Raw genomic sequence first — 20,366 nt, 5'->3', positions numbered from 1 at the left:
TATGTATAAACTGCACAAAAGAAAAGTAAATGGAGAAAATCTTTTCAAAACAAAGGAATTGTCTTTCCCTTTCAATTGCTATTCACTCCTATTTGCTCAGCACCCAACTTGAGTTTGGCATTGGTATGAATGTCAGAAAAATTCAAGTGCCTGCTACTCTAAGCTGACAATTCAATAGTAAAGAACATCAGTTTTTCCTCCCGGTAGCTGCATTTATATAACATCTGTTGGTTTCATAGTTAGAGAATTTGCACAAATTGTTGGAACGGGGGCTAGAGAAGGGGAGAGCGAATGAGTGAGTGCTGGATATTAATTTAATTTTCTTTAGGATACAGAAATTAAATTGCTGGTGAGGAATAGGCATTAGAATCTCCAGCGTGTAGATCCTGGACCAACATTTTTGTTTCCTTTGCAGATGCAGAAAAGCAGAGGAGCAAGGTCCTCTCATAGCAGCAATGCAAATATTTTTGCCTCGGATTCAGCAGCAGATGATCCAGCTTCTGCCTGATAACTCCCATTACTCTGTACTGCTTCAGAAACAAATCTTAAAAATCTTCTATGCTTTTGTTCAGGTTGGCATCTGTGTAGAGGAAAACTGAAACTTTTACTTTGTTGGGTACAACGACACTTCAGTACACTCATGGGTGTGATTGAATGTGAACACCAATTTGGATGGGAAAAGTCATAAACAATAAACAGCTTTTATAAAAATATGATCTTTATAGATTTTTCTACTTAAAAACTGGTCACATGATCCCCCACATTATTTTTTTCATGAACCTAGGTACGTCTGCACATCCTCTCTGTAAGCTTGCTGGAAAAATATTCCTGTTTTTATAAAGTCACACCTAACCTGGTATAAACTGTGTGGGTATCTAGACTGTGCTGGTTGGCCTCTGAAAGTGTTGGTAGTGCATATTGTAGTATAATTGTCAAATAGTGCACTTCAGTAGGTAGCATTTCTCTTTATCTTCTGAAGATCTGGCAGAAATTATTTATCGAGGCACATGCATTTGACAGAGATGAGTTTGGTCACAAAGTACTTTTAGAGAGTGAGAAACAAAACAAGATCCTACAAAAGGGGCAGCCTGAAAATTCTTACTGGGGGTTAAAAAGCTAAAATAACTTGTTATTAGATATGGGGAGGATTAAAAAGACCCTGAGATCCTATTTACTTTTCAGTAGCTTGCTTGAGTAATGTCACTTTGCTTTGGATTTGGTAGAGAAGTAAGATTTACTAGATAGTAGCTAGGTAGTAATTAGGAGTACATTTCACTTACTAAAATGCTATTGATTTACCCAAGCCCTGTAGTATAGCTACTGCCATGGTCCCTAAAAGTCAGCTGGGCTTTTGTGAAGAAGAGGGGGAAAAAAAAAAAAAAAAAAAAAGAATTAGCAAGCTTTCAGACCAAGGAGCTTTCCTCAAATACCATCTGCTCAGAAATTCCTCTGTAAATTGTGCCAAGAAGGATGCAATTAGAGCAGTATTGATATCTAACCTAATTAGTTTTAATTTTACTTAAAACCTCATCTTCCTCATCAAACCTCAGCTCATCTAGCTACTGTAGAAACACCTTCTACCTTTCTCAGAGAATATTAGTATTTCATGACTGTGTTTTTATTTCAGTATGTTTTGCCGCTCCAGTTGCTGAATAACCAGACTATGACTCAGTGGATGGAGTTCTTCCGTACTATCATTGATAGAAATGTGCCTCCGGTAAGTTTTAGTTTTCTAAAGCCCTCTGATACTTGTGTGTTGGCATTTGAGGAACAGTCAATGTGAAGGTTTTCAAAGTGTTATTTTTTTTAAGATGTCATCTAGTTAAGATTGTTATCCTTGGAATAAGTGGTGTTTCTGACAGAAACATAGGAAGATATCCTGTAAGCTGTCAGAATTTCATTGTCTGAGGTAATGACACCATCTAAGCTCCAATCTGGGATATGTTGGAAGTTTCCAAATATTTTAGCCAGTTTCCCTTAAACAAGAACCAAAAGCTCATCACAAACCCATCGTTTGTTTCCATTCCTCTTTTTCTTTCATCAGTTTTTATATTTCTTGAACAAAATAAAAATAGGAATTAAATTTTTGTTTGTGTGTGTACAATATTAGCTGGTATTTCCTGAGTTTTTAGAAATTTATTTCACAACCTTAACATTGTTTTAATAGCTTTTGCGTTAGTAAATGGTTAGGGTGTACATATTTGGAGGAGTTAGTATCATTCTTTATTTTTAAGCCAGTTGCATGACACTGCTTAGTCAAGTATATGTGAGAGTTTCCATTTTTTAAATATGCATAATTTTGAAAATTAAAGTACAGGCACTGTACAAGTATTGCACATGTGCAGTTATATTGACAAATTAAAGTATTTGAAAGTTCTTTAATGTTACATAACTGTTAAAGGAACCAAAGCTTTAGTTGATGCTGTGAATTTGTATTAGTTTACTCAGCAAGGAATGTTTAAAGCGTCGTTTCTCTCAACAATACACACAGCCAATTTAAAATAAATCTTACTTATTTATAGGAGACTTTGCAAATTGATGAAGATGATAGACCGGAGCTGGTGTGGTGGAAATGCAAGAAGTGGGCATTGCATATTGTAGCTCGTCTTTTTAAACGGTAACAAGCTAACAAACTGATTAAAAACTAAATTTGGGTTACAAATTTGTAACTTCAGGTGCAATTAGAGAAGACAGTTTAGTTGATTTAAACAGCTCATGGTCACCGAAGAGGTATTCCTGCTGCTGTCCTCTCCCTTGCAGTGACACAGCAATGTGTCTGAGCTCTTGGTGAAATGATTTGACTCTCTTAAGATGGTAAGAAATTAGCCCCACAGGAAAAGTACCTTTTTTTTTACTTTTTTTTTTTTTTGACTTTTTTTTGGCTGTTGTCACTACATCCAGCTACAAGTGCTTATAATCTCAAATATAAAGGCAGGGGAAGATTTGAAAAGAAATCCATAAACGTGGAAGTTACAGAGCTTGTCACAAAAAGATGGCTATATTTACTTGTCTATAGTATTGAACTTTATGAGAATCTAAGGAAACATAAGGGAAGTGAGGCATTATATGGGAAATAATAACTTGGAAGGAATCTGTGGGAAGGCATTCCTTTGGAGATGGGAGGCTACTCAGGGTACTTTGTGTTTTAGAAAGTACTGTGTTTTCCTGACACAGCAGACTTCTCACAATATAAGTATCTGTGTCCTCTTCTTTTTAAAGGTATGGAAGTCCTGGAAATGTAACAAAAGAATACTTTCAATTCTCAGAGTTTTTTTTAAAAACCTATGCTGTGGGCATACAAGAGGTAAGCGCACTTCATTTGTTTCTGAATTAGATCATTTGGCTGAACAAAATCTGAAAAAGGTTTGTCTACCTTGACTTCAGCAAGGCTTTTGACACAGTCTCCCGCAGCATCCTCATAGGTAAGCTTAGGAAGTGTGGATTAGAGGAATGGACAGTGAGGTGGATTGAAAACTGGCTGAAAGACAGAGCTCAGAGGGTTGTTATTAGGGGCATAGAATCTAGTTGGAGGTCTGTAACAAGTGGAGTCCCCCAGGGGGTCAGTACTGAGTCCAGTCCTCTTCACTGTATTCATCAATGACCTGGATGAGGGGATGGAATGTACCTTCAGCAAGTTTGCTAACGATACAAAACTGGGAGGGGTTGCTGACATGCTGGAGGGCTGTGCTGCCATACAGCGAGACCTGGACAGGCTGGAGAGTTGGGCAGAGAGGAACCTGACGAACTCCAATAAAGGCAAGTGTAGGGTGCTGCACCTGGGGAGAAATAACCCCATGCACCAGTACAGGTTGGGGGCTGACTTGCTAGAGAACACCTCTGAGGAGAAAGACCTAGGAGTCCTGGTGGACAATAGGATGACCATGAGCCAGCAAGGTGCCCTTGTGGCCAAGAAGGCCAATGGCATCCTGGGGTGCATCAAGAAGAGTGTGACCAGCAGGTCAAGAGAGGTCCTGCCCCTCTACTCTGCCCTGGTGAGGCCCCATCTGGAGTACTGTGTCCAGTTCTGGGCTCCGCAGTTCAAGAAGGACAGGCAACTGCTGGAGAGGGTACAGCAGAGGGCTACAAAGGTGATTAGTGGCCTGGAGCATCTCTCTTACAAGGAAAGGCTGAGGGACTTGGGTCTTTTTAGTCTAGAGAAGAGAAGGCTGAGGGGGGATCTGATCAATGCTTATAAATACTTAAAGGGTGGGTGTCAAGAGGAGGGGGCCGGTCTTTTTTCAGTGGTGCCCAGGGATAGGACAAGAGGAAATGGGCACAAACTTGAATATAAGAAGTTCCACCTAAACATGAGGAGGAACTTCTTTACTTTGAGGGTGGCAGAGCAGTGGAACGGGCTGCCCAGGGAGGTGGTGGAGTCTCCTTCTCTGGAGACATTCAAAAACCGCCTGGACAAGTTTCTGTGCAACCTGCTCTAGGTGGACCTGCTCTGGCAGGGTGGTTGGTCTAGGTAATCTCCAGAGGTCCCTTCCAACCCCATGTGACTCTGTGATTCTGTGAAATGTATTGTTTTCAACAGTGTGCTCATATGAAAGTTCATTCATTAAACAAAAATGAAGAGAGTCAGACAGGTTTTCCTTATAGTGATTGAGAAGTTGTTTAGAACTCAGTGCCATACAACTGAGGTATAATAACATGATTTTTCAGAAATTCAAAAAAACCCTTCAGGAAAATTCTCAGAAAAGCGAGTGTTGATAAAATGGTATTATCATAATGAATAAACATTCTAGGTATAGCTGAGAGAAAAAAACTACTGATGCACAGGCGTGCTGTCGTAGAAGGGTGTATTTTCAGCCCAGTCTTTAGTAAGTGCGTTTGCTACAAACAACTTAGGCACAGTAACCCAATGATACTGTTTTATTTCAGGAAGATACAAGCAGATTAGAAAGTGTCTGGAGAACAGCGATAAAAGCTGTTTTATACCTGGAGAGCATTTTTCAATATTCAATTTCAAGATTGAATAATTCGTTATATATTGCCCTTGATTTTTATTGTTATTCATGTACATGCCAGTTCTTTACACTTGTTAATGCTTAATAGTTCATCTGCCATTAGTGCAAATTAGTGGCTTTATACTGTAGGTTTTTCTTCGTAGAACAAGCCTTTGTATTAAGGAAACGTGATAGAGTTTGTGATAGCATGCTAGGTGATACTATCTGATGGTTACAACAGGTAAATGAAGTTAAGGGTTTTGGATCTCTTCTGATTCACAGATTTAGGTGCTAACCTATTTCTCTTTCCTAGTTTAGAATTTCTATTCTTATCACTGTTCTTCCAAAGTAATTTGTCTTCTTTAGGGGCCTGTCCTTAAAAAAATGAACACAGACACTGCTAATGGATTTAGAAGCCAACCAGTTTGAAAATCTCACTGTGCCTTTTCCTTATCTGTTCCTAATTTTTCTGAGGCCTGTGTAAACTGTCAGCCTGAGAATATTGAAGTGTATCTTTGGTTCACAATCGGAAGTGATCACATGGTGGGGCTAGTAGTAAAGGTAAACATGTACAGAAACGCTTGCAGGATTAGCTCCTTAATGTTTATGACAGTTCTGATTTTTGGATCAAAGGCATTACAGTGGTTATAACACTAGAACCGCTGCTGTAAAACTAATTAATCTGTCCATGTGTGATCACTGAAGAGGTGCACTGCACGTCTGTGCGTGAGAGAGAATTTTCAGTCTTCATTTAAAAATATCAATTTATCATTTCTTTAGGTTCTCTTAAGAATCTTAGACCAATACAGACAAAAAGACTATGTTGCTCCACGTGTTCTTCAGCTAACGTTAAATTATCTGAACCAAGGGGTTATTCACTCTGTAACATGGAAGCAAATGAAGCCACACATGAAGGTCAGTGTATAAAACCCAGTCATAAACACTGCATGTCATCATGGTGATTAAAAAAATCTCCAGAAATCCCCACTAGTTTTGCAGTTTTAAAGAAGGTTTCATGAATCTTTCATGCACCAATGGATCTGGGCAGAAAACAACATTTCTACAGAAATGTGATTGGGTTTTTTTATTACAGATACTGTTAACTTAATTAAAGATTCATTTCCTTAAGTTCCTTGTTTTTTATTTTTGAAGTCTGCCAGAAAGTCATAATGCTCTGGCTTTTATTAGTTGGTAGTGTTCAGAATTATCTATAGATTTGGAAATTCATAATTGGTTGTTGTGCAAAAATAGCAGGCGAAGAGAACATGAAATATAAGGAGCTGAACTCTCTTTTAAGGACATGTTTTATAAGTGAGCTGAGAACAAGTGAAAAGTGATTTTCATGCTTTTATTTTTTCACATCATAAGCTCCCCTGTTGTACTTAGTTAATCCCATGAGTGTTAAGAGAAAGGACTCTGAAATGCATTCACATGTTTTAAGTGTTGCATTGGTGAGATCCCTCTGCAGAATGTGATATTCTGCTGTTTATAGGCTATATCCTGAAGTATATTTTGTGTGTGGTACTGTATTAATATAAAGTTAGATTAAATAATTACTGCTGTCTGGGACTGCTGCAAAAGGAAAGTATCTATATCTTCAGTTTACTTCTGTTAGCCAAATTAAAAAAGCACTGGTTAAAAGTGCTTTTTTAAAAAACCTCTTCAGAAAAGTAAGTCTAGTAAATTAGTGCATAGTGGAGGGATTTGATTTTATGTGTACTTAACGTGTATTTGACTTCCCTAATATTAGAGTATAACAGAAGAAGTCATATTCCCTCTAATGTGCTACAAAGATGAGGATGAAGAGCTCTGGCAAGAGGATCCGTATGAATATATCCGCATGAAATTTGGTAAATGTTTGTGTTTAACATTTATTTTATGCTTTCATCATAACTGTACACTGTAGTCTCAATTAACAGCATGGCCACTGTAATGTCTCTGTCTTCACCAGTGTCCTGAACAATAGGAAGAAGAAAATCTGTTTCTTAAATCTCACCAATCTGTAGTTAAAAGAAGAAGGCAGATCAAGTGAGTTTTGGCCATTTGGCTGGTAGCTTTAAACTAAATGATTCTCTTAATGTTTTTTTCTACTTCACATGTGCTCAGTGCAGCCCAAATAGACTGGCTTGCTCCCTTTTTAATGCCAGTTTCAGAGTCCTGAATTGCAGATGTGCCAACTGTCTGCAAGTTCTTGCAGCTCTCACTTTGACCAGAAGAGGCCTGACTTGCTCTTTCCCTATTGAAAATTGTTCATGTCTTCAGCATTTTTTTGCCAATTATTATTACTAAATTGTAAGATAATTAGATATATGTGTTCTTTCAAAAGATGCAGTGCAAAATCTTGGAAATAACACATAGGACCATAGTATGAATATTTTTTTTTATTAAGAGTCATGTCATTGAAAAAGAGAAGGGTACTTTAAAAATATAGCGAATTTAGCTGGAAAACTCCAGTAAGGCAGGCACCACAGAGATATGTAACATTTGGGAGTTTTTAATTAGTTGATTTGGGATTAGCATACGTGAAAACAGAATTTAAATATTCATAGAATAATTAAAAAAACTTGGAGAGTTGTTATGCAAAAAATTAATCCCGATAGTGGTGATCACTGGGGTACAAATACGCTGCTGGTTTTCAGTATATGAATCCAGTTCTTTCTATGTAAGGAGTGAATCTAATTTTTGTATGTAGCTGAGGCAGCTAAATACAGATTTAAATCGTATTGTGAAAGGTAAAAAAACCAAAACAAGTATGAAAGTATATTAAGTTGAATTTTAGAGAGGCACATTTGGGTTTGGAACAAGAATTCCAGTAGCCTGGTAGTATTTCTTAATCATGTTTTATCTTCAAGTTCTCAGGAAAAGTTAGTGTGTAACTTTAACCACATTTTAAGATTACCTTTTTAGATCTTATTATGTAATTCAATTTGTGTAGGGATGTTTGGATTAAAACATGTTTGGCAGCACAGATCTTTTTTTCCAAGATATAAATTATATTTTCAATATGATTAAAGGAGGTTTACTTGTAATGAATGAAGCTAAAAAGCTTTGACTTTCAGCAGATTTAAAACTACCCCAGGTCCAAGTAGTTTTTACATACAAAAAGTTTCCCATGAGGTTTTAATAAAATCAAGCCAAAATTATGTACATATGGTATACAGATGGTACTGGAATGTATTGTTGTCCTTCCTATAGTGGTTTTAATTAAAAAAAAAAAAAAGAGCCAGGATTTTTCATCCCATAAATACATGGTCTCAAAAGAATTAATGAATAAATAACACATTCCTAATAAAGGGAATGATGAAGTAGTCAGTAGAATTGGAAGACATGAAGTAAATGCTTTCATAAGCTATGTGACATAAGCTTGGGTCTGACTCTCTAACCACAAAGTGAAGAGAACCGTGTCAATAGTTTTGAAGTTACATATTAACCCTGATTCCTGATTTTGTGATACCCTACAAACAAGATGGTTTATAAAAAAAATGTTATTATGTCATTCAGAAAAGGAAATCTTTTTTTTTGCCTTTTTTTTGTTAAATTTGTTAGATGTATTTGAGGATTATGCATGTACTACAACAGCAGCACAGAATCTCCTTTATACCGCTGCGAAGAAGAGAAAAGAGGTATGGAAATAGTGGTTTTTAATGATTTGAAGTTTCCTTAATAATGTCATTTCCCCTTAAATTTAAAGTTGCTACAGGAAGCAAGTCTTGAAAAATCTACTTGCTAATACATAGTCAAATGTTTTCCTGGCTGTGTGTTATCAATTTTGGGACTATTAAAATATGTGTTTATGTATAAACAAATAAATAAGTGGGTTCCTCTTGCAGTTTTAAAATTAACCTGCCGACTACAAACTGAGTTATAACAGATGTACTGGTATTTTCCCAAGTTTACAAACAGGCTGTTTTGAGCTTCCCAAACTGTAGCAGTAGGGAGAAAGTGAACCCGATCCTTATTAATTTTCACTGACGCTATTTAAAATCCTGTTGACAGCAGTGAAATTAGCAAAATGAAACCAATTTCATACAGTTGCTCTTTAAATGAGGACATAGCTTTTCTGTAGATCTTTCTGTACTTATATTGATCTGTGCAAAAGCACCCAACCGAGCCCTGAAAAGCATGTCAGTTTGCTAGAACTGCAGATTTTTTTCTGGGTACCATTTTAACATCCAGTAAATATGGAGCTCTGTTTCCAGGTGGATTTTTACATCAGGTGGAATAGCCTGTGACCTTTCTGCTTCTCTGTTGTCAAAACAGTCCTTGCCCACTGACCTCATTTTCGTAATTTGTACTGAGACCATCAAAACATCATATCTGAAAAGTACATAATGGGTGTGGAAATGACATTAAACAATTGGTTTTGCCAAGAAGCCTTTCTAAGTCTAGTCAACTTTAGAAGTTACTGCCAAAATCATTAGATTAATACAAGTTTATGAGGTTTTAGTCCAAGCTCTTCTTGAATGCGTGTATGTTCATACATATATGTATGCACATATACGTATTTATATATGTGAGACAAGCCAGAAGAGAACTTAAGGGAAAAAAAATGCATGAGGTACTATTAGAACCACTTGCCTTCTTGTCACCTTTTTTGATTTGCCTCAAGACAGCAAAAATACCTTATTTACTATTACTAATGTGAAATTCCAAGGAGATTAATTTAATTTTGACAAGTTTGGCTGAAAAGTTGAAAAAGGAACCTTCTGTATTTTAACTATGGAAAGATTGCACACATAGTACCTCACAGTTGCTTTGGCCAAGATAAAATCTCTTCTTAAAAATGTCGTGTGAATATTTTGACTTAAACAATGCTATTAAAAGAATTTGACAAAAGGAGATTGTCTGTTTTCTGTCTTGCGTAGGTATTACCAAAAATGATGGCATATTGCTATGAGATTCTGACAGAGCCAAACATTGATCCAAGGAAAAAAGATGGAGCTCTGCATGTTATAGGATCCCTAGCAGATATTTTACTGAAGGTAAGTGAGTAAAGAACTGAAAAAGGTTTGTAATTCTTGATATCAACTGCCATTTCCAATAAAAAAGTATAGCTTAGCTTATAAAGTATGGCTAGCTCTTAGCCATATTTATAAAGTCTGTAGAGAGACTGCTCTGTGCGATAAGAATCTGAGGGTTTGTTTCTTTAAAAATATTAGCATTCTTTCCTGGTTTTTATATTCCCTTTTATTTGCAGATTTTTCTTCTCAAGTTTCTCCAAAGCTCTGTTTGTTTGCTACAGAACAGTCCCTTGGTCCTCTCCTGCTTTACTAGTAAAATGGAAGTGGGTTAAAAAAGCAAACATGCATTCCATCAATAACGTCGCCGGTGATTCTTTAGCAAATCCCCCCAACAGCCTGTACTATTGTGGGCAGCTTCTGGTTCCAGAAAAATGTTTGCTTAACATGTTGCAGGAATGTTTTGTCTAGCTTTCCAGCTTTCTTACCCTACAATGTGTGGCTGTAAGTCCTATTTCATCAGCCGATTGGGAGTTTTGAAAATAACTGGAAAGAGCACAGAGTTTCTATCTTTCTTCCATTCTTTATAGACAGTATAATCTGGAATTTGAATACATATTTAATCTACACTGTTGCTCTGTAATGTAATCTTGGTTACAGTTTCCCTTAAGCTTTTGTAGATGGTGGAGTCCAAAGTATGCCCTCTCTCCATGTCAAAAGGAATTGCCGAAAGGTTATCACTTTCAGCATGAGAATGGTGGCCTTGTGCTGGAGGCTTCCTTTTTAAACTAACTTATTTTATATGAGTTGTCTCTGTGCAGGATGTGTCTTCGTGGTACAAAGCACATCCTACCAACGTTTAACATCTATTTTTTACCAATGTACCAGTCTGATCTGATCTGAAATCCTAACACATCAGTAACTTTTGCAGAATTTTTGTAGATTACATTGCATTGTAAATGCCCTCCCTTGTGCTGGAGTATAGGAGTGAAAGAGGAGAACATTGTTCATGTTGTGATGAGCCTTTCATATTTACTATATGATTTATCTCTGTAGTACCTATTTATCTCTGTCCTGCAGAAAAAAAAAAGGGGTTTATGCTAGTATACTGCTCCTATTGAAAATTTTCAGTCTTGAAACATGAGGTTATAATATACTTTATAAAAGAGTAATAATCCCCAAACACTGCAGACTGCTCTCAAATCTGAATTTCTTGTGTTTGGGATTTGGCAGATTGAAAAATTCCATTAACTGTTTCTGCATAAAATACTCGTATTTATAAGCGCTTTCTGGCTGGTGAGCTGACCGAGATATGGATTGTGAGGAGCTCGTAGACACAATGACCCTGCCTGAGCCACCTGGCTCTCCACAGGCTCCAGTTAAATGCATGCAAACCTCTGACCTATGTGCATAAGGGAAAATTCTTTTCCCTTCTCTGTGCTTTTTCTCTGCTCAGTTCTTCATCTGCCTCTCTGAAGGTTTGGGAATCAGTGTAGGGAAAAAGTGATGTATGCATTGTTGAAGTAGAAGTGTGTTCACCTAAGATACATTTCATATTCAATGTCCCCTTTGCCCTCTTCCTCTCTTAGCCACTGAATCATTCCTTTAGATGGTAACATGGTCCCCGGCATATATCTTTTTTATTGTCCTGGGGCTGTAGGTGCTAGGAAAGTCCCAAGTCTCCATCTCCACGTTGGTGGTTGTGGCTTCCTGTGAATATCTTGGGATTTGCCAAGGTTGGAATAATGAAGGATAGTTTCCATTGAATATCCTTCTCCAGCCAAGGAAATTTCTATCTCAAAGGAATTATCTTAGCCATTAATAAACACGAAAAAAAAGATGTGAGTTATTGTTGTAGTGTGTAAAATAATGAGTTTTGATGCTTATAGAAACAGTAGGTCATCTGAAACTCTGATCTGCTTCATACTAAGTTTATATTTATCTTCAGCTGTGTATGTACTCCTTTGTAGGAAGAATGGAGGTACTAGGTTATTGATCCTAATTAATTTTTGAGAAAAAATATCTGGAATCAATTGCCTTAAAGAAAAAGCAAATTCCAGTTTACAGTATTGTAATGAGTAATGTAGAGTTGATTGTTATATGTACAGTTCTTTCACATATCTGGCATTGAACTTGCTGTGCTTACAAGGTTTGTTCAGGTCAAGGTACATGATCTAAATCTCTTTGTGAGAGAACACCTTTATTACATAGACAAATCATTGTATCTCTCATGTCTGATAGTTGAAATGGATTACTGGCTAGAATAAAGTATGTAAAATGAATGGTCTCCAAAATTAATTTCTGTTTACACCAACAGAAGAGTGTCTTCAAGGATCAAATGGAGCTGACATTACAGAATCATGTCTTTCCATTGTTCATGTCTAACCTGGGGTACCTCAGAGCTAGAGTAAGTTCCCCTGTTATATCGATTTCAGCATTTGCCATGATTCTTTCCTTTGAATTTTCACTTCATTCTGAATGTCAATGAAAGAAAGAAAGCAAAATATAGGAAAATTTCAAGTAACCAGCCAGTGCAGTGATTTTTCAGCATTTTGATTGAAAAAATGATTTGTCAATTAAGTGAATTGATGGAAAGTCTGTGTCATATTATTTTTTACCTCTTTGATCAGACTGGAGAATTTGAGCAGTAGTTGTGGCCCCTTTGTGACCAGTTTTTGTAGCAGATCTCAATAACTAGAGGGGTTGGATGGCTATGAAGAATAGGTAGGATTTCCACAGAGTCAGTTTGAATGTAACTTGAAGAAAATCCCTAACTGCCCATATCAGTCATAAATAAACAGTTAATTTTCTTTAATTTCTCTGCTTTTTCCCCCCCATAAGGACCAAAACTATTAATGCCAATTATGTGCATACTTAATTTATTGGAATTTGGGAAAGGAAAATAAAGAACTGCTTGAGTGCAAAAACTGTGTTAGATGTTAGTGTGTGAATACACCATAATTAAGAAAAAAAAAGCAATACATGCAAACATAGAGATAGTTAGCATTGTTTTTGAATCAGTTAAAAAAATGCTAAAAGTTGCAGTAGTCCCTAACTTGCTTTTCTTTTTGTCATGCAGTCCTGTTGGGTACTTCATTCGTTCAGTGCTTTGAAATTTCACAACGAGCTAAACTTGAGGAATGCAGTAGAGTTGGCAAAGAAGAGCCTGATTGATGATAAGGAAATGCCTGTCAAAGTAGAAGCAGCCATTGCTCTTCAGATGTTAATAAGCAACCAAGAGCAAGGTATGCTACAGTGATTCATCAGTTGTATACACTGATTTTTATTTTTTTTTGTAGAGATCAGGAGGTTGGTGCAGATTTATCTAAGTATTTCTGCCATTTAAAGACATAGATTTCAAAACATCACATCATGTTTAGAAGAGTGTCACTTGCTCATCAGTTACTGTATACATCCCAGAATTCTGACTGCCAAGTTTTTAAGGCAGGTCTCTGCACAAAAGGAGTTAGAATCAACATATACCCTTTAATAAAGTAAACAGCAGCTGTCTTTGTTTTTCTTTAGTGAAGTGAAATAGTGTGTATGTTTAAGAATGGATGCTGCCTATGTATGAGGGCATGCGTCACCTAAACCAGTAGATTTTATTGTAGATGGCATTTCAGTATTGGATGTGGCAAATGTACACTTTATTTACTTTGTTAGTCTACTGGTTATGGGCTGCAAAAGTGCCTTAGGTAGGTTTTTTGGTTGGGGTTTTTTTAATGAATTAAGCTTACCTAGTAGTTTTGAGGTACTGTGCAATTGCGTTTATGGATAATTGATTTCACCTAATTTCAATTGTTTTTTTAGCCAAGGAGTATATGAAGCCCTATGTAAGGCCAGTTATGCAAGAGCTCTTGCACGTTGTTAGAGAGACGGAAAATGATGATCTTACTAATGTAATTCAGAAGATGATCTGCGAGTACAGTCAGGAAGTAGCTACCATCGCCGTTGACATGACTCAGCACCTGGTAAGAGACGGTTGTAAAGTAACAGTCCAGTCAGAAGCACATGCCTAGTTCAGTAAACATTTAATGAAATTGGTTTGTTGTGCACACTGTTTAAAGTAATCTTTACAAAGGTCCACCTATAGTATCACGATATATTTTTTTCTGTATGCAGCATCTTTAAAACCCGTAGGTTTTTCAAAGATACTGAATTTTGTCACTGGTTTTAATGAGCCAAACCCTAACTATTTAACATTTCAAATGACTTACCGTAGCCAGACTTCTCAAAAAAAGAGGAGTTTTCAATTTTCTGTATTCCGCTTTCAAAAGTAAGGAGCATATTTTTCAGCGCTGACAGCTCTTACAGATAAGGCATTGCTGCTGTTGCGTTAGCTGTCTTGGTTTTGCACGACAAATTAGAAATGTGAGTTTGCTCTTGAATGTCAAGTTGCTTGTTTTTTTTCATAGGCTGAAATATTTGGTAAAATAATTCAGAATGATGAACAAGATGAAGACCAAGACAAAGGAGCTATGGCCACGGACATCTTGCACACAATTGACACTATCCTGACAGTTGTGGAAGATCACAAGGAGGTGAGATTCTCTTTTATACGTCTTTTCTCCTGCTGTTCCCTCGTGCCTTTCATTCATGACAACAAGTACTTCTATGTATGTTGCATCGCTTGAGTTGACATGAATGTGCATTTGCTATAGCAGGATGGTGAATTAGTACCAAGTGATCTCTGACAAATTTGAATTTAAAGCCCGGTTTACTTTTGTCTTTTCTTAATTGTTTCGCTCTCAACTTCAAGGGGAATTTATATCCTGAGGGTAAAATCCTTAGCCCTTATTCTGTTAAACACTTCATTGGATAATTGTATTACAGGCTGTTAAAATAGATTTTAGGGAGAAAAATTTTGCATAAGGCTAATTTTTTACAGTGGTGACTCATATTTTGTTGTTTAGCCATCAATTTCTTGGATAGAATTCCTAGGAATTGGTCCACCAGTTGTGTAATTTAAGTTTACATTTCACATATTTGGAGAAGAGAGAGATTCTTTCTGCTCATACCACCTGGGCTGACTGAGGTAGGAAGGAGTTAAGTGACTGACCAGAGAGGCACAGTCAGTCGGTAACTTAAACTCAGTTGGCATAAAAGTGCTTTGTCCTTGATTTTTTTGCTTCCTTGATTTACAATGAGAAAGTTTCGTTGTGAGTGAAGCAATGAAGCTTATATTTTTAAGAATACATTAATTAAAATAATTATTTTCTTGTAAGATCATTGTGTTCCTTTGGATTTCAAAACATCTTTCATTCCTTTACAAGAACCCCTTGCATGTTTTGAAAGCTAAAATGAAATCTGGTAGCTGAGCTGAGGATCAGGAATGATAATCTGAAGTGCATCTTCAGGTTTTAGCCTAGGAAAGTCTTTGGGGTTGGGATATTTTTGGTATAAACTTAGCAGCTTGGTTTTTTGTTACGTGAAGCACAAACTAAAATATTGTGCCGAGTGCTCTTCATCTCAGGATCACTTTAGAAGTGATATAAATGATATGGAAATCATATACGAGGCTGAGAACTCCTTAGAAAAAAAAAAAATATCCTTAGAAATTCACCACTAAGTATGGAGAGAGTTTAGGGGATGATTGCTTCTGAGTCAGGTGTCTGAAGATAAGTGGATGAATCTGTGGTCATGTACTTGATCCATTCACTAGAACAAGCCCAGAAAGCCTGACATCCTGCAAGATGATGTCTGTAATGAATGATCTGTGGTAATAACATCAAATGTCTGTATTTGCTGGCTTTAATCAGACTTAAAACGTGGCCACATAGCTCTCCTTGTAATTTAGTTTAATTCATAGTCTCTCTGTCCAACATGGCGAGGCTGAATTCTGACTTCAACACAGTTGTATGCCTCCCGCCCCGCAATTTCTGCATGTGTTCCTCTTGCTGAGCCTACTCAGGGAAGCTCTCCCATAGACCTTAAGCAAAAGCACCTCTTCCTTTCTTCCTTTTAACACATTCTACTTCAAGGATTTTGGACTCAGGCTTTATTGCAAACACTTTGCAGTGTTACTTTATATCTAGCCAGAACAACAGGTAAAGTTTTTGGTAGGATGTGTGGAAAACCATAAAATAAGATTTTTTTTTTAAAATAAAGAGAAATGCTGTAAGTGACAAGTTTTAAAGCAAAACTGCATATTGAAAATTTGCTTATTTACATCAGTGAGACTTCATAATATTGTGATTGTTAATGCGTATCTAAAAATTGATAAAAGCCTTTTTGCTTTGAAGAACTTCTCAAACTGAATTGGTCAAAGGCATTGATTAAATTAATGAGTTTTTAAATTTAAATTTTCAGTTCTAGGTTTTTAAATAAACTGCTTTATATTTTTATTTCAGATAACTCAACAGCTCGAGAGCATTTGTTTACAGATCATAGGCCTCGTTATGCAGAAACGCGTTATAGGTAAGTTTTAGAGATAATTTTTAGAAAAACATTACGTATTTTTACATTAAAAAAATTTCTTAAATTAATTAGTGCAAACAACGCTGTCTTCCTGGACAGAACTTCATCTTTTTTTGTGTGCTTCGTTAAAGAAAAAAAGATGTTAGTTTTCAGTTACGGTTTGTTTTTCCTGATCTCCTTTTGTACATTAGTCAGGCTCATTATTGTATTTTGAAGGTCAGATGCAAAAGCTGAAGAGGCAATTCTGAATATAGTTTTTGCTAGTCATGTTAAAGGACAATGTCTACAATTACATTAGTATTTTATGGACATGGTCTGCAATTAAATTACTCCTTTATCAGTAACCTGCACTGAAGAGCTACACAGTTTTGTCGTAAGACCTTTAAATAAAAACAAAGGTTGGGAAAATAAAAATATTTTGCAGTAAATTGTTTAGATGCAATGACTTTGATGTGCTGGTAATACATTTTTCTGGTGTGTATTTATAATGAAAAACTGTGCATATTGTTGTAACTATAGGCAACATAAGGGTCTAAGGGTGTTTTTCAATTTGTATTATTTTACTACATATTGATTTTGTTACTAATTGTTGTCTCCTAGTTGTAATATGAATTGGGACTTGGTTTCAGATGTCAAGCTATTTGCAAGCTACATTTATTTTTTAAAGCACCCTACTTCAAGTTGTTTCTCCTTTCCAGAGTTTTACGAAGACATTCTCTCCTTGGCTTACAGCCTGACGTGCCAGATGATTTCACCTCAGATGTGGCAGCTTTTAGGTGTTGTATATGAGTTTTTCCCGCAGGTTTGGTATGGGTGCTTTGCAGGTATGATCACTTCTATTCTGTTGATGTTTCCACTGTTTGGGAATGCCTCTCTGAAACCCATCTTAAGGGTCGCTTCCATTTAGAGTCTTGGTTTAAAGTGATCATGTATTTGAGTCATGCCCTGACCGTCTGTTTAGTGTGGGAGTGTAACGGGAGCATATTTAAGTAGGAGAAGCGTGTTCAAATCTGTCAGTGTGATCAGTTATTGTAGGAGGTCCTGAACTCAAAGAGAGCTGAAATATACAAAGTTAATGTGAAATTACAAATTAATTAATTAAAATGTAGTCCTGTTCTATTTAGTCTTCTGAGAATGCAACCTGCATGGTGTGCTTTATGAAGAATTCTGCTAGAATAGACTTTTGCAGAGTTTGAATTTCCAACCATATCCAAGAATCTGGGCTAATGAATCCCATTATAGGACTACAGCCTCACTTGTTAGCACTTGCATGGATTAGTTTGTAATTTTTTTCCTCTTTTGCTCTCCCTCTTCTGCAGAAATGATGCCTCTCTTGCATAATTACGTGACCATTGACACTGATACTTTACTGTCTAACCCAAAGCATTTAGAAATCATTTATGCTATGTGTAAAGAGGTAAGGCTTATTACTGTTAACGCTTATCACTGTTACTTAACAATCACATTAGCTGAGTGACCTGAACATGCCAGGTGGTGGCCAGTCATTTCAGAAGAAAATGAAATTTGGTCTCGGCTCAGTTCTGAGTACACATAGCACCTTCACAGTTTTTTAAATGACATGCTTTTTAAAAAATTACATGCACAAATCTGTGTGGGAGAAAGTTGCTGTTCCTCTTGACTCTCTTCTATGAACAGCTATTTTGGTAAGTAGAGGAATTAATGAAGCCTGATTTCCTTGGGTTGTGTATCTTGCGATTGGATTTTCTACTTGTCAACTTAGGCGCAAACTCATTTGAAGTTCTTCCTACATTTATAATGTTTCTTTTTTATGCTGATTCTCTCATGTATAATAAAGTATGAGGTCACACTGCAGCCCTCAGATTTTGGGCATTACAGAGTGACATCTAGCTACCTGCTTATTTTTCAGAATGTTAGAGAGATTAAATGTATTTGAGAATTCTGCTGCTTTGTCAGGTTTGATTGACACTGTCCATAGGGTTGAAACATAATGAGAAGAAACAATCAGTTTCACATACATGCATATATTCATAGAGTGATTCCATACATCTTGTTTTGAATCAGAAACTAGCCTAGAGATAGAACTTCACTTTGCCAGGCTGTTAATCTGCCAGTTTCTATTAGAATTGAAGTCACAAAACGGAAACAGCATGTGGAAGACATCAGTGATTCTTATAAGTAACATTTCATTTTAGAAAGATAAATCAATGACATACAAGGAATACTATCATTCATAAAGAACTATAGCAATTTCTTCTACATTTTTACATTAATCTTTAGCCACTTATCCTTGTTTATGTCCTGCAGAGATGATTTTTGATGTGTCTTAATTCGTCACAAAATACGGCATGAATAGATATGTATATGCCATGTAGAGGTTTTTTGATGTGTGCCTGTACAGGAGCGCTTGCTTTCAAAGTTGTCAGTGATTAATACTGCTAAACTACATTGTCATTCTGGTTGTTAGGTATTAACAGGAGATTTACGAGAAGATGCAGAGTGCCATGCAGCCAAACTCCTGGAAGTAATTGTTCTTCAGTGCAAAGGACGGGGTATTGACCAGGTGATATACATTGAATAAGTTTTCTCTTTTACTGGCTTCCAACGATACACATATGATTCCTGAGAAAAGTGCTTGGAATTAGAAAATTTGAGGGAGCTGTAAAAAGTGAAAATGGGGAGAAATACAGAAAGAAATAAGTGGGCACAGGAGAGTTTGTAAGGTTGGGTGTGTGTTTGGTTTTTTTGTTGTTTGTGGTTTTTTGTTTGGGGGTGTTTTGGTTTTGGTTTATTTTTGAGTTTAGGTTTTTTTTGAGATGCTAGATTAGTGGGCATGACCAAAAAAGGAATATAGACTGAACATTAAGGATATTGTATCATGTGCAGAACTGTCTTTTTTTTTTTTTTTTTCCCTTCTCCTATTAAGATTTCCCTTTTGATGGAAACCACACATTCTTAAAGCTATTGTGGCTGAGAGGTTAACTATACGTATCCAACTACTGAAGCTGTTTCTCCAAGCAACTTGGTTGGTTGGAAACTTGGTCCTTTTTAATGTTTTGAATTACTCAGTGCATTTGGAAATGAAGAATTTTTAGTGTGGCTGGATTGTGATTGCTGGGAAGAACATAATCACAATTTTCCAAAGTTTCTTAGAACACACTTTCAGATAGTAGTCTTTTTCTGATTAAGGGCTAAATTCTGGTCTTATGTTCGACATAACACTCCAGCCTAAATTACTTTAAGATGTCATGTTTGATGTTGCCACAGTGCAATCCATGGACTTCAGTGATAAACTTTCAGTTAATTTCACTGAAAGCAATACAACTTTACTAATGTAAATCTGAAGTAACTGAAGATAAAAATATTCCCTGAAAGATTTTATTTTAAAAAGAAATCTGGAAGAGATTAAAGTGAATTGTATGTATTTACATTGAAATGAGTATGTGGTGGAAGGATTAACTGAGCTGCACTACTCTGTGAATTAAAATGGTTGTACACTGAACTGAAACTCATAAACTAAAACATTCATAATGCTTCCCAAATTATTTTAAAGCATTAACCTGCACATTGAAATATATGTAAAGTTTATTTCGTTGTGTAGAAATTTGTGCCTACTTGCTTTTATCTGAACAAACTTACTCATTTTAAACTTTTATGAGAAAATTAGTATCATTTTACATTTATTAGGAAAAACTTATTTTCTTTTTCTTGCAGATTTAGGTAATTTCATTTTTAATGCCTGTTAGTTTTGAAATTGTTGGATATCTTTATTCAAAGATGAGACTGAGTTCTTTTCTGAACCTTTTATACACACTAGAACAAATTCCACCAAATGGCTCCAAATATTCTCCTCTGTGCTGAGAATAACACTGGCAATTTTTAGTTCAGAGAATAGCTGTTTTGGGGGAGATTTATAACCATGTAATCAGAGGCTTAAAAGGCTTTTATACTAGGAAGTGAATAGATTGCATTCCTAGGTTATACCTGGACTTCAGTTAACTCTAGAGATCAATTCTGATAAAAGTATTTTAAACTTACATATAATCTGGCAACATGTATAATG

At 36.2% G+C, this 20,366-nt stretch overlaps 1 protein-coding gene across 3 annotated transcripts in view; it reads left to right on the top strand.

Moving 5' to 3' along the window:
* Positions 1–20,366, top strand: part of IPO8 (importin 8) — a 46,956-nt gene that overhangs the window by 14,446 nt on the left and 12,144 nt on the right. For all 3 annotated transcript variants that reach the window (XM_074163314.1, XM_074163306.1, XM_074163297.1), the window contains exons 5-20: positions 416–572; positions 1,628–1,717; positions 2,523–2,617; positions 3,220–3,304; positions 5,730–5,864; positions 6,700–6,799; positions 8,496–8,572; positions 9,815–9,931; positions 12,225–12,314; positions 12,987–13,152; positions 13,718–13,878; positions 14,323–14,448; positions 16,258–16,324; positions 17,023–17,148; positions 17,644–17,741; positions 18,771–18,866. In XM_074163314.1, the coding sequence (XP_074019415.1) occupies positions 416–572; positions 1,628–1,717; positions 2,523–2,617; positions 3,220–3,304; positions 5,730–5,864; positions 6,700–6,799; positions 8,496–8,572; positions 9,815–9,931; positions 12,225–12,314; positions 12,987–13,152; positions 13,718–13,878; positions 14,323–14,448; positions 16,258–16,324; positions 17,023–17,148; positions 17,644–17,741; positions 18,771–18,866 (1,786 nt within the window). The remainder of the gene's footprint in view (positions 1–415; positions 573–1,627; positions 1,718–2,522; positions 2,618–3,219; positions 3,305–5,729; positions 5,865–6,699; positions 6,800–8,495; positions 8,573–9,814; positions 9,932–12,224; positions 12,315–12,986; positions 13,153–13,717; positions 13,879–14,322; positions 14,449–16,257; positions 16,325–17,022; positions 17,149–17,643; positions 17,742–18,770; positions 18,867–20,366) is intronic.

Source organism: Numenius arquata, chromosome 2, assembly GCF_964106895.1.
Source record: "Numenius arquata chromosome 2, bNumArq3.hap1.1, whole genome shotgun sequence".
Classification (NCBI taxonomy): domain Eukaryota; kingdom Metazoa; phylum Chordata; class Aves; order Charadriiformes; family Scolopacidae; genus Numenius; species Numenius arquata.
The sequence above is the reverse complement of the archived record's forward strand: the minus strand, read 5'-3'. Positions and strand labels throughout refer to the sequence as shown.